Here is a 14525-nt window from a genome sequence, read left to right on the forward strand (position 1 = left end):
CTCAGCCACTCACTCACTCTGCCACTCACTCACTCACTCACTCACTCACTCACTCACTCACTCACTCACTCACTCACTCACTCACTCACTCACTCACTCACTCACTCACTCACTCACTCACTCACTCACTCACTCACTCACTCACTCACTCACTCACTCACATCAATCTAATAAGACGCATGGAAATAATTCCCACTGCTATATGTTTGGACCTGCATGGTGCAGCAGTGGGCTAAATGCTGTACCCACTACATTCACCTACACATTATTATTGGTATTCAAATTGAAACTATCCAGAGGGAATTATCCTAAAAGTAGAATGCTGTTTCTTTTCAGGCATTCATGCATTCATATAGACATTTACTGTCTACTGTCCCAGCTAAGGACTCATGAGTGATGAAAATGACTCAGCCAGGCAAAGCACACACAGCTTGATATCACAATGTTCCAGGAAAGAACTGGCCTACAGTACAAACATAAATCCTATCTAAACTCAGCAGGGTATGCTATTAGAAACGTTGAGATCCTGTACCTGACGAGGTCGATGACCATTTCCCTGGGGGCGGAGCTGACCAGCTCATCGTTAATCATGATGATCTCGTCTCCGGGGGTCAGTCTGCCCTCAGAGGGACCTCCTACGAAGACACAGGGAACCCCAGTGGTATACATTACAACGTTTCTAGCTAGTAATTCATCTTTGTTTTCTGAATTCATTGTACTCTGGCCTTTAGGCTTAAGTTTGGCTAATTTATGAAGTACCCTAATGTGAATGGTCAATTAATATAACATGAACATGGACTTTCATTGGATGTCATCATCACCCATTGGTCGCCATCTTTTGTCATCTGGTCACCATTGGATAGTACTAAATCGTACTTCCTGTTGCTAATGGCTATATGTGACATTATTGGTTAGATGTGGTTCATTAATGCTGATTGGTTTACAGGTAGGCTGGTGTGTTACCTGGTGTGACTGACCGAACCACCACTGGTTTTTCACTGCCTGCCACAAAGCCAAAGCCCAGGACTGGATCTCGTTTCATCTCCACCTTACGGGGGGCCGGAGGTACAAACTTGTCCCCGTCCAGACGAACCTCCTCCAAGGAGCTGCTTTGGGACACGTGGCTGGGAGAGGAGAAAGGGGAAGGACAACCATAGAACAGGTAAGAATAGTATCACTCTGATGAAGATCCACTGACATTAAAGAAATGTGCATCTGAGTGGAAGTGTCCAGAGGCTTTTTTCTATGAATCAACTATAGAGTCGAGGATTGAAAAGGGACGGGGGAGTAAATTACAGGAAACTTTCAAAGTTTACCAGTAAACTACCAGAATTTTGGTGTCTTTCAAGGATTTTATGTAATCTATCACGAGACATTTAGTGACCCTTTTCAGGATGTCAGATTATCACAGTGGTCTGTAATTATCTCATGTGTGGCCTTTTCACATGTAAAATATATGAAATAATTAAACAAGATTTACAATTATTTTAAAATAAATATTGAATGACAAAGCTGTAAAGCGTTATCCTAAATATAAACCATCAGCTTAGTGAATATCATTGGTGTTTAAAAATCAGGGTTTCAGCATTAAAATATCCTTAAACATTTTTTTACAAACTTGTATATTTATTTTACTGTCAATACTTATTTGTTGTCAATGTTTTGGCGTCAAACTGGTGGAAGTTATGAAAAAAGTCAATAGTTGGACTTGTTGCAGAGGTAATTGAAAATAATTCCATTGTTGATTAGATGCTTTAATAATTCATTAATTATTAAACCACATGGTCTAGCTACTAGAAACGTATGGACAATATGGACACAGATAAAATACATTAATACTATATATGAATACAAAAAATGTTTAAGCTATTCAAGTATACTCTTAGAAAAAAATATGCTATCTAGAACCTAAAAGGGTTCTTCAGCTGTCCTCAAAGGAGAACCCTTTGAGGAACCCTTTTTGCTTCCAGGTTGAACCCTTTTGGGTTCCATAAAGAACCCTTTCCACAGAGTCCTCTATATGGAACCAAAAAGGGTTGTACCTAGAACCAAAAAGGGTTCTACAATGGGGTCAGCCAAAGAACCCTTTTGGAACCCTTTTTTCTAAGAGTGTATAAATTACCAAAGGTACGATAGAATGCCCTAGAATTTCTGTTAATTACCAAAATTACTGAAGATTCCTGTAACTTTGGTAAATTACCAGTAGCTTTTTCAACCCTAACAATGTCACTAAAAGACTGACACACCAGCTGAAAGACACAAATATGTTTGTTTTTTACCATACATTTCCTATTTAAAACAGATGTGTGATTCAGTATAACCAAAATGAAAATGGGCCAAAAATGTGTACAAAATCTAAGTAACAAAGTATGTAAAAATCTAAATGCACCAAGATTCCATTCTATGAAATACTGCTGTAACTTTGGCCAGATTATTCCATAAATCAAAAAAATACAGTAGGAGTACAGCATTAAATGTCTCTTCGATATGAACCAGTCTATTAAGATCCTTAAACGTTCAACGCTGAAAAGAAGCATTTAGTCAGAAATTACAAACTACTGCCATGCCTCGAAATAGAACAGGTGGGCGATGACAATCAAGCTGACATTGTATCTTCCTGCAGCCAACGCTCACTGCCACTCTTAATAAGAAAATCTCAAACAAAACCCACACACATACTGACACAGAAAATGTACTCGATGCCCTTTCAAGATTCAGCAGTAAAACAGTATATGGCAGCGTCTTACATGCACGTGATTATTCAGGAACACTGGAAACCCGAAATAGACGCTGTGGCCATTAGCCTATGAGACAATTGGCCTGTGTGAGGTGGTTCATTATGGGGATGGTTAGTGAAGGGCCAGGGAGGAGTCAGTAAAAGGTCCTGAGCTTCAAACAGAGACATACTGGGATCATGTTTGACCTGTGGCACCAGTGTGGTTGGCCAACCTGTCACTCACTGACTGTTACTCAATCTACCTCAAACCCTGATTTCACCCTCTCATTTCAACTAGTCAACGTTGAATTGAATTAGTTGATATTCCCTAATTTATGTAAATACACTGCTATTCAATTTGACTATCATGCTAACTGTGTTGAATACCAGTGGTTTAAAGTACTTAACAAAAAATACTTTAAAGTACAGTTAAGTAATTTTGGGGGGTATCTGTACTTTACTTTACTATTTATATTTTTGAAAACTTTTACTTTTACAACATTCTTTAAGAAAATATTGTACTTTTTACTCAATACATTTACCTTGACACCCAAATGTACTTGTTACATTTTGAATGCTTTAGCAGGACAGGAAAATGGTCCAATTCACGCACTTTTCAACAGAACATCCCTGGTCCTCCCGCCTGCCTCTGATCTGACGGACTCACTAAACACACAGGCTTCGTTTGTAAATAATGTCTGAATGTTGGAGTATGCCCCTGGCTAAATGATGCCATCTTGTTTGCTTAATATAAGGAATTTGAAATGACTTATACTTTTTATTTTACTTTTGATAGTTAAGTATATTTTAAACCAAATTATTTTTTACTTTTACTCAAGTATCTTCACTTTTACTCAAGTATGAAATGTGGGTACTTTTTCCACCACTGTTGAATACATGCATTTGTAGATTACATTTACATTTACATTTAAGTCATTTAGCAGACGCTCTTATCCAGAGCGACTTACAAATTGGTGTATTCACCTTATGATATCCAGTGGAACAACCACTTTACAATAGTGCATCTAAATCTTTTAAGGGGGGGGGTTAGAAGGATTACTTTATCCTATCCTAGGTATTCCTTAAAGAGGTGGGGTTTCAGGTGATTGACTCCGCTGTCCTGGCGTCGTGAGGGATCATGTCCAGTACGCAAATGATAGCAGCATTTACATTGACAGGTACATTTTTCTATACCACATAAGCAGTTAAGAAAACAGTTTGTGTGCTGTTTTGTAGCTTTGCATCTTTCTGTATTTTCCTCCAGCTTTCCCTTCTCCAATTCCCCTCTCCAGGAGCAGGACTGTAGCATACAAGGTGGTAGCAGCAGCAGCAGTAGCAGCTCTCTCCATGGTGCCCACTGTGCTGGGTAATTAGGCTCATGGGCTGGCTGAGGAGCCAGTGTGTAATTCACAGTCATTTCTGACACATGTTCCACTCGCCACTGAATACCCACAATTAATCTTTCAAGGCACTGAGCGAGAGCAGGGAGGTTGCAGGCAGGGTCTTTCTCAGCATTTACATGGAGGCCTATGGCAACAGACACTCAGACGTCTTCTGACATTTTCACCACTTTGTGAGGCATGTTATATGGTTGTTTCGCTTGGTTTGGGTTACGATTGTAACATATTGTATTCGATTACATTCAAATTCACCAAGGTGCCACTGAGACAAATTGACTTCGAATTTGTAGTGTGAGTTTCAGCACTTCTTCATCTTCGATGAGGTTTAATGGTGGTTGGCATCCAATAAATGTTGCATTACCGTCACTTACTAGACTGGAGTACAACTAGACTGAAAAAATGTATAAATAACCAAATGCCCTGCCATCTAACACTACGCCTACAATAAATAAATAATAATAATAATAATAAAAAAGAACACCACCCTACTCCACTATTTAAATCTATTTAGTCCTACCTCAGGTCAACAACCTGAAAGGATGGGACACCACCACTCAACATACCCTGTAAGTCTTCTGACGACAAGTCTCGCACACCCAAATAACTCTCTGCAGCTGCCACCACCACCTTAATTTTCTGCGACTTACGTTCCATCCCTGCAGTACAGTTGATAACCATTGCTATAAATGCTAAAAATCCAATGTTACTGAAACATATATCACTTGTTGGTTAATATCTCTGTACTGATACAGATCTACTACTCACACCACTCCTCTCAGGATCCATCCCCCTTGACCCATCTTCCTCTACTTTCTTCACTGCCTCAGCATATGACAACTTCTGCACTACACTAACCCTGGAAGCCTCAACCTGCCTCTCTCGCATGGGACATTTCTGATCCCCAGTCCCATGGGCACCCCTACAATTAACACATACTGCTTCTTTCTCCAATGCTACACATTCCTTTGTCTCATGCCGTTCTGCACACTTCTCACACCTAGGAACCTCCCTCTTACACACTGCTGCCACATGCCCATAAGCTTGACACCTGTAACAACGTAATGTATTCGGCACAAAAGCTTGTACATGGTAACTTATATATCCTAATGTAACCGATGTGAAATGGCTAGCTAGTTAGCGGTGATGCGCGCTAATAGTGTTTCAATCGGTGACGTCACTCGCTCTGAGACCTTTAAGTAATTGTTCCCCTTGCTCTGCAAGGGCCGTGGCTTTTGTGGGGCGATGGGTAACGATGCTTCGAGGGTGGCTGTTGTCGATGTGTGCAGAGGGTCCCTGGTTCGAGCCCAGGTAGGGGTGAGGAGAGGGACGGAAGCTATACTGTTACACTAACATCACTTTGTTGGGAAAAGACTCAACATCAAAACTCAAAAGAACAGACAATGACTATTCTGTTTCGCCACTCATACCACCCTGTCTGTGTCGCACCAAATGACAATTATCACAAACACTGGGAATCTTCCCCTTCAGTTGGTCAACTTTTACATTTACCACTACCGCTTTTAATCCCTTCTTTAACAAACCATCTCCCTTTTTTCTGCCATTTTTAACCGACTCAAGCTCACCTTCTTCCTCCCGCTTAGACCTTCTCTGTTTCTCTTTTCCCCCTCCATTCCTCCTCCGTATTCCAAGTATAAGTCTCCTTATGATAATTCTGCACTTCTCCTGACATACATCTTGTTCTTGCCTTCCCAAGGGACGCCATTTAACCAGCTGTCACAATCTCCGTACAATCAGCATGAACCCCTCGGGATGTAGCGCACAACAGTGCATCCCACTTATAAAGCAGCTGCTTCATCTTGATGTTCTGCTTTATCAATAACTACCGCAAAGGTTTTCTATTTCAAACAAGCGCGCTCTTCCAAGCACCATCCACCGTCTCGAGTTTCAGCATTGACATGACAACCACAACATATAGAGGGCTTGCAGTTGACGTACGACTCCTAATGGTGGCAATGTTGGAAGACCACCGCATGAATTCTTCCAACAACAACAGTCGAGTGGCTACTCCAAACTGCATGATAACAGTGCCTAAAACGAGTTGATTTATCACCACAGTCATTTTCTGTGGAGTATTTGGCTGCTCTAACAAGGCAGGAAAGACAATGGGAAAAATATGTTTACAGATTCCCCGCAATCATGAAAACACCATTGGTGATACCAATGAGATAAAACTAAAGAACTGTCAGAAAAGCAAAGAAACCTTTTTGCCCATCAACACCTGAACCTGAGCTGTCAGTACAGGGTCTCCTATGATAATTTCATCACTGGAAAGTCAAGTCTGATTGAATTTGAGTTTAGGTTAGCTGTTAAAAACTTCTTAAGGCAGTGTTCGTAAATTCGGATGACTGACGTGCCCAAAGTAAACTGCCTGTTACTCAGGCCCAGAAGCTAGGATATGCATATAATTGGTAGCATTGGATAGAAAACACTCTGAAGTTTCGAAAACTGTTAAAAATAATGTCTGTGAGTATAACAGAACTGATATGGCTGGCGAAAACCCGAGGAGAATCCATCCGGAAATTCTTTTTTTTGAGGTCACCACCCATGCAAATGCTTGTCTATGGGATATTCAAAGGAATTCCTCCCAGATTGCAGTTCCTATGGCTTCCACTAGATGTCAACAGCCTTTAGAAAGGGTTTCAGGCTTGTTTTTTGAAAAATGAGTTAGTAGTTGTAGTTTTTCAAGGTGGCTCTCATTTTAGACAGTAGTCTTGTTGTGCGCGAAGATGAGGGAGCGCACTTCGTTATTTTTGAAATCTGACAAAGCAGATTAACAAGAAGGTAAGCTTTTAAACACTGTAAGACACTTGTGTTTTCATGAATGTTTAATATTCAGATTTTTGTATTTTGAATTTTGCGCTCTGCAATTTCACCGGATGTTGTCGAGGTGGGGTGCTAGCGTCCCACCTAGCTCAAAGAGGTTTTAACAGATGGGCTGTGTACAGGTGCAATGATCGGTAAGCTGCTCTGACAGCTGATGCTTAAAGTTAGTGAGGGAGATATAAGTCTCCAGCTTCAGTGATTTTTGCAATTCGTTCCAGTCATTGGCAGCAGAGAACTGGAAGGAAAGGCAGCCAAAAGAGGAATTAGCTAGAATTTGTAGTTTTTCAAAGTGGCTCTCATTTGGAAAAGTAGTCTTGTGGCGCACGTGGATGAGGGCGCCCACTTCGTTATTTGTCTCCGGTAATGAACACACTATTCTCCGTCTTAAATTGTATCATTTATTTACATATTAGGGTACCTGAGGATTGATTAGAAACGTTGTTTGATTTGTTTGGACGAAGTTTATTAGTACGTTTTGGGATTACTTTGTATGCATGTTGAACTAGTAGAACGGGTGGATTACTGAATCAAACGCGCCAACTAAACTGACTTTTCTGGGATATAAAGAAGGACTTTATCGAACAAAATGACCATTTGATGTGTAGCTGGGACCCTTGGGTTTGCAAACAGAGGAAGATCTTCAAAGGTAAGTGATTTATTTTATCGCTATTTCTGACTTTTGTGATGCCTGTGCTGGTTTGGAAAATGTTTTTAATGCTTTTGTGTGTGGGGCGCTGTCCTCAGATAATCGCATGGTGTGCTTTCGCCATAAAGCGTTTTTGAAATCTGACAAAGCAGCTGGATTAACAAGAAGTTAAGCTTTTAAATGATGTAGGACACTTGTATGTTCATGAATGTTTAATATTACGATTTTGCAATTTGATTTTGGCGCGCTCCAGCGTCACCGGATGTTGTCGATTTTGATCCCGATAACAGTATTTGTGCGCTAAGAGGTTTTAAGCTAACCAGGTGTTAACAACATCACTGTTTACAAAATTAGCTAGCTAGATAGCTTGTGGTCTAATTATTAGCATGTATCGGGTACATTTTGGGGAAGCAATTTTTTTTCACCATAACAATGCACATTTATAACAAAGGATTGCATGCCTCTATCATCGCATTTGTAGATTAATGTAAGCCTACAATTCCTAATGTGATGAGTAGATTGGATAATGATAATTTAGGCAATTAATAAATGCATGGTGGCATAGGCTTATAGACTATATCAGAGACATTTCATTCCTTTATACTGGAAAAATGTTGCATTTGATGAACATTTCATGTAATTCTACTACACGTTATATGATATTAGCAGAATCTTTTTTAATATGATGGTAGCCTATTCTACTGACAACAGATCAATAAAAATGACCTTGTCTTGAATGCGGAAAAGGGGTCCTGGCTAAAAGGGATCCAGCTTTTGTCAAATGAAAGTCAAAAGTATTATTTTTTTTGCATTTTAACTAACCCTAACTATTTCCCTAACCTTAACCACATTTTCCTAACCTGCTGCTTAAATTCTCCTAATCTGCTACGAAATGTCAAATATTTTTTACAGTCAAAGCAAGGCCAGGTTAGAGTCAAAGCAAGGCTAGGTTAGCACCAAAGCAAGGCTAGGTTACAGTTAAAGCTAAGCTAGGATAGAGTCAAACAAGGCTTGGTTAGAGTCAAAGCAAGGCTAGGTTAGAGTCAAACAAGGCTAGGTTAGAGTCAAAGCAAGGTTAGGTTAGAGTCAAAGCAAGGCTAGGTTAGAATCAAAGCAAGGCTAGGTTAGCACCAAACCAAGGCTAGGTTACAGTTAAAGCAAGGCTAGGTTAGAGCCAACGCAAGGCTAGGTTAGAGTCAAAGTAAGGCTAGGTTAGCACCACGGCAAGGCTAGGTTACAGTTAAAGCTAGGCTAGGGTAGAGTCAAACAAGGCTAGGTTAGAGTCAAACAAGGCTAGGTTAGAGTCAAAGCAAGGCTAGGTTAGAGTCAAACAAGACTAGGTTAGAGTCAAAGCAAGGTTAGGTTAGAGTCAAAGCAAAGATAGGTTAGAGTCAAAGCAAGGCCAGGTTAGAGTTAAAGCAAGGCTAGGTTAGCACCAAAGCAAGGCTAGGGTACAGTTAAAGCAAGGCTAGGTTAGAGCCAAAGCAAGGCTAGGTTAGAGTCAAAGCAAGACTAGGTTAGAGTCAAACAAGGCTAGGTTAGAGTCAAAGCAAGGCTAGGTTAGAGTCAAAGAAGGCTAGGTTAGAGTCAAAGTAGGTTAGGTTAGAGTCAAAGCAAGGTTAGGTTAGAGCCAAAGCAAGGCTAGGTTAGAGTCAATGCAAGGCTAGGTTAGAGTCAAAGCAAGGCTAGGTTACAGTTAAAGCTAGGCTAGGTTAGAGTCAAAGCAAGGCTAGGTTAGAGTCAAAGCAAGGCTAGGTTAGCACAAAAGCAAGGCTAGGTTAGAGTCAAAGCAAGGCGAGGTTAGAGTCAAACAAGGCGAGGTTAGAGTCAAACAAGGCTAGGTTAGAGTCAAAGCAAGGTTAGAGCCAAAGCAAGGCTAGGTTAGAGTCAAAGCAAGGCAAGGTTACAGTCAAAGCAAGGCTAGAGCCAAAGCAAGGCTAGGTTAGAGTCAAAGCGAGGTTAGAGCCAAAGCAAGGTTAGAGCCAAAGCAAGGCTAGGTTAGAGTCAAAGCAAGTTAGAGCCAAAACAATGCTAGGTTAGAGCCAAAGAAAGGCTAGGTTACAGTCAAAGCAAGGCTAGGTTAGAGCCAAAGCAAGGTTAGAGCCAAAGCAAGGCTAGGTTAGAGCCAAAGCAAGGCTAGGTTAGAGCCAAAGCAAGGCTAGGTTAGAGCCAAAGCAAGGCTAGGTTAGAGTCAAAGCAAGGCTAGGTTAGAGCCAAAGCAAGGCTAGGTTAGAGCCAAAGCAAGGCGAGGTTAGAGTCAAAGCAAGGCTAGGTTAGAGCCAAAGAAAGGCTAGGTTACAGTCAAAGCAAGGCTAGGTTAGAGCCAAAGCAAGGCTAGGTTAGAGTCAAAGCAAGGTTAGAGCCAAAACAATGCTAGGTTAGAGCCAAAGAAAGGATAGGTTAGAGTCAAAGCAAGGCTAGGTTAGAGCCAAAGCAAGGCTAGGTTAGAGCCAAAGAAAGGCTAGGTTAGAGTCAAAACAATGCTAGGTTAGAGCCAAAGAAAGGCTAGGTTACAGTCAAAGCAAGGCTAGGTTAGAGCCAAAGCAAGGCTAGGTTAGAGTCAAAGCAAGGTTAGAGCCAAAACAATGCTAGGTTAGAGCCAAAGAAAGGCTAGGTTACAGTCAAAGCAAGGCTAGGTTAGAGCCAAAGCAAGGTTAGAGTCAAATCAAGGCTAGGTTACAGTCAAAGCAAGGCTAGGTTAGAGCCAAAGCAAGGTTAGAGCCAAAGCAAGGCTAGGTTAGAGCCAAAGAAAGGCTAGGTTAGAGTCAAAGAAAGGCTAGGTTACAGTCAAAGCAAGGTTAGAGCCAAAGCAAGGCTAGGTTAGAGCCAAAGCAAGGCTAGGTTAGAGCCAAAGCAAGGCTAGGTTAGAGCCAAAGAAAGGCTAGGTTACAGTCAAAGCAAGGCTAGGTTAGAGCCAAAGAAAGGCTAGGTTAGAGTCAAAGAAAGGCTAGGTTAGAGTCAAAGCAAGGCTAGGTTAGAGCCAAAGAAAGGCTAGGTTACAGTCAAAGCAAGGCTAGGTTAGAGCCAAAGAAAGGCTAGGTTACAGTCAAAGAAAGGCTAGGTTAGAGTCAAAACAATGCTAGGTTAGAGCCAAAGCAAGGCTAGGTTAGAGCCAAAGAAAGGCTAGGTTACAGTCAAAGCAAGGCTAGGTTAGAGCCAAAGCAAGGCTAGGTTAGAGCCAAAGCAAGGCTAGGTTAGAGCCAAAGAAAGGCTAGGTTAGAGTCAAAGCAAGGTTAGAGCCAAAACAATGCTAGGTTAGAGCCAAAGAAAGGCTAGGTTACAGTCAAAGCAAGGCTAGGTTAGAGCCAAAGCAAGGTTAGAGCCAAAGCAAGGCTAGGTTAGAGTCAAAGCAAGGTTAGAGCCAAAACAATGCTAGTTTAGAGCCAAAGAAAGGATAGGTTAGAGTCAAAGCATGGCTAGGTTAGAGCCAAAGCAAGGCTAGGCTAGAGCCAAAGAAAGGCTAGGTTAGAATCAAAACAATGCTAGGTTAGAGCCAAAGCAAGGTTAGAGCCAAAGCAAGGCTAGGTTAGAGTCAAAGCAAGGCTAGGTTAGAGCCAAAGCAAGGCTAGGTTAGAGCCAAAGCAAGCCGAGGTTAGAGTCAAAGCAAGGCTAGGTTAGAGCCAAAACAATGCTAGGTTAGAGCCAAAGAAAGGCTAGGTTACAGTCAAAGCAAGGCTAGGTTAGAGTCAAAGCAAGGCTAGGTTAGAGCCAAAACAATGCTAGGTTAGAGCCAAAGCAAGGCTAGGTTAGAGTCAAAGCAAGGTTAGAGCCAAAACAATGCTAGGTTAGAGCCAAAGAAAGGCTAGGTTAGAGCCAAAGCAAGGCTAGGTTAGAGCCAAAGAAAGGCTAGGTTAGAGTCAAAACAATGCTAGGTTAGAGCCAAAGAAAGGCTAGGTTACAGTCAAAGCAAGGCTAGGTTAGAGCCAAAGCAAGGCTAGGTTAGAGTCAAAGCAAGGTTAGAGCCAAAACAATGCTAGGTTAGAGCCAAAACAATGCTAGGTTAGAGCCAAAGCAAGGCTAGGTTAGAGCCAAAGCAAGGCTAGGTTAGAGCCAAAGAAAGGCTAGGTTACAGTCAAAGCAAGGCTAGGTTAGAGCCAAAGAAAGGCTAGGTTACAGTCAAAGCAATGCTAGGTTAGAGCCAAAGCAAGGCTAGGTTAGAGCCAAAGCAAGGCTAGGTTAGAGCCAAAGCAAGGCTAGGTTACAGTCAAAGCAAGGTTAGAGCCAAAACAATGCTAGGTTAGAGCCAAAGAAAGGCTAGGTTACAGTCAAAGCAAGGCTAGGTTAGAGCCAAAGAAAGGCTAGGTTACAGTCAAAGCAAGGCTAGGTTAGAGTCAAAGCAAGGCTAGGTTAGAGCCAAAGCAAGGCTAGGTTAGAGCCAAAGCAAGGCTAGGTTAGAGCCAAAGCAAGGCTAGGTTAGAGCCAAAGAAAGGCTAGGTTACAGTCAAAGCAAGGCTAGGTTAGAGCCAAAGAAAGGCTAGGTTACAGTCAAAGCAAGGCTAGGTTAGAGCCAAAGCAAGGCTAGGTTAGAGTCAAAGCAAGGTTAGAGCCAAAGCAAGGTTAGAGCCAAAGTAAGGCTAGGTTAGCACCACGGCAAGGCTAGGTTACAGTTAAAGCTAGGCTAGGGTAGAGTCAAACAAGGCTAGGTTAGAGTCAAACAAGGCTTGGTTAGAGTCAAAGCAAGGCTAGGTTAGAGTCAAACAAGGCTAGGTTAGAGTCAAAGCAAGGTTAGGTTAGAGTCAAAGCAAAGATAGGTTAGAGTCAAAGCAAGGCCAGGTTAGAGTTAAAGCAAGGCTAGGTTAGCACCAAAGCAAGGCTAGGTTAGAGTCAAAGCAAGACTAGGTTAGAGTCAAACAAGGCTAGGTTAGAGTCAAAGCAAGGCTAGGTTAGAGCCAAAGCAAGGCTAGGTTAGAGCCAAAGAAAGGATAGGTTAGAGTCAAAGCAAGGCTAGGTTAGAGCCAAAGCAAGGCGAGGTTAGAGTCAAAGCAAGGCTAGGTTACAGTCAAAGCAAGGCTAGAGCCAAAGCAAGGCTAGGTTAGAGCCAAAGCAAGGCTAGGTTAGAGCCAAAGCAAGGTTAGAGTCAAATCAAGGCTAGGTTAGAGCCAAAGCAAGGCTAGGTTAGAGTCAAAGCGAGGTTAGAGCCAAAGCAAGGTTAGAGCCAAAGCAAGGCTAGGTTAGAGCCAAAGCAAGGCTAGGTTAGAGCCAAAGCAAGGCTAGGTTAGAGTCAAAGCAAGGCTAGGTTAGAGCCAAAGCAAGGCTAGGTTAGAGCCAAAGAAAGGCTAGGTTACAGTCAAAGCAAGGCTAGGTTAGAGCCAAAGAAAGGCTAGGTTAGAGTCAAAGCAAGGTTAGAGCCAAAACAATGCTAGGTTAGAGCCAAAGCAAGGCTAGGTTAGAGCCAAAGCAAGGCTAGGTTAGAGCCAAAGCAAGGTTAGAGTCAAATCAAGGCTAGGTTAGAGCCAAAGCAAGGCTAGGTTAGAGCCAAAGCAAGGCTAGGTTAGAGCCAAAGCAAGGCTAGGTTACAGTCAAAGCAAGGCTAGGTTAGAGCCAAAGAAAGGCTAGGTTACAGTCAAAGCAAGGCTAGGTTAGAGCCAAAGCAAGGCTAGGTTAGAGCCAAAGCAAGGCTAGGTTAGAGCCAAAGAAAGGCTAGGTTACAGTCAAAGCAAGGCTAGGTTAGAGCCAAAGAAAGGCTAGGTTAGAGTCAAAGCAAGACTAGGTTAGAGCCAAAACAAGGCTAGGTTACAGTCAAAGCAAGGCTAGGTTAGAGCCAAAGCAAGGCTAGGTTAGAGCCAAAGCAAGACTACAGTAGGTTAGAGCCAAACGAGCCTCAGTGATGTGCCTCGTACAGACAGACTCTCTGCATCCAATACGCTCTGTCCTCCTCTGGAGCACTGCTGTTATGTAACCTCTCTGCCGTCACGCCGTTCAAGCTCTAGCCCATGTGTCAATAGTTCCCCAGACTATTTCCTACTGTGCCTATCTCAATGCAAAGCATCATAATTATAACATATTTCCCTTATATGGCAGCAACATGTATTCACGAGGGAAATGATGTGTACACCTTTTCTACTGTATTACAGCAGGGTTATATATATATATATATATATATATATATATATATATATATATATATATATATACACTGTAGTGTAGTGTAGTGTACTGTAGTGTAGTGTTATGTACTGTACTGTAGTGTACTGTAGTGTAGTGTTATGTACTGTAGTGTACTGTACTGTACTGTAGTGTAGTGTACTGTTCTTTACCATAGTGTACTGTAGTGTACTTTAGTGTAATACACTATATATATATATATTCTATGAGTACATACTGGATCTAAATTAGAATGCAGCATGTTATGAAGAGATAGGGAAGTAAGAATGCCAGGGTGGGTCTGGGAATCTTGTCGATGCAGGCTGTCATATTTATACTGCTTGAACATCACTGCTGGGAGAGGAGAGCAGAAGAAAATACATCCTCCTACAGAAACAGCATAAGAGATGAAGAAGCAGCCCTCACTTATTACGCTGTGCTTTGTAGTCCCAACACAGTACACTTCACTACATTACACAACAGTACACTACATTACACTACAGTACACTACATTACAGTACAATACACTACATTACAGTACAGTACAGTACACTACATTACACTAAAGTACAGTACAGTACACTACATTACAATACACTACAGTACACTATGGTAAAGAACAGTACACTACACTACAGTACATAACACTACACTACAGTACACTATAGTACAGTACAGTACAGTACATAACACTACACTACACTACATAACACTACACTACACTACAGTACAGTACACTACACTACACTACGCTACAGTACAGTACACTACACTACATAACACTACACTACACTACGCTACAGTACACTACAGTACATAACACTAAACTACAGTA

General features: G+C 41.8%; 1 protein-coding gene across 2 annotated transcripts in view; it reads right to left on the reverse strand.

The window, feature by feature from the left end:
• LOC106586811 (FERM and PDZ domain-containing protein 4) overlaps positions 1-14525 on the reverse strand; it is a 77912-nt gene that overhangs the window by 24409 nt on the left and 38978 nt on the right. For both annotated transcript variants that reach the window (XM_045707623.1, XM_045707624.1), the window contains exons 3-4: positions 964-1124; positions 533-635 (exon numbers count right to left, since the gene is read on the reverse strand). In XM_045707623.1, coding sequence (XP_045563579.1) covers positions 533-635; positions 964-1124 — 264 coding nt within the window. The remainder of the gene's footprint in view (positions 1-532; positions 636-963; positions 1125-14525) is intronic.

This window comes from Salmo salar, chromosome ssa25 (genome assembly GCF_905237065.1).
Source record: "Salmo salar chromosome ssa25, Ssal_v3.1, whole genome shotgun sequence".
Lineage (NCBI taxonomy): Eukaryota > Metazoa > Chordata > Actinopteri > Salmoniformes > Salmonidae > Salmo > Salmo salar.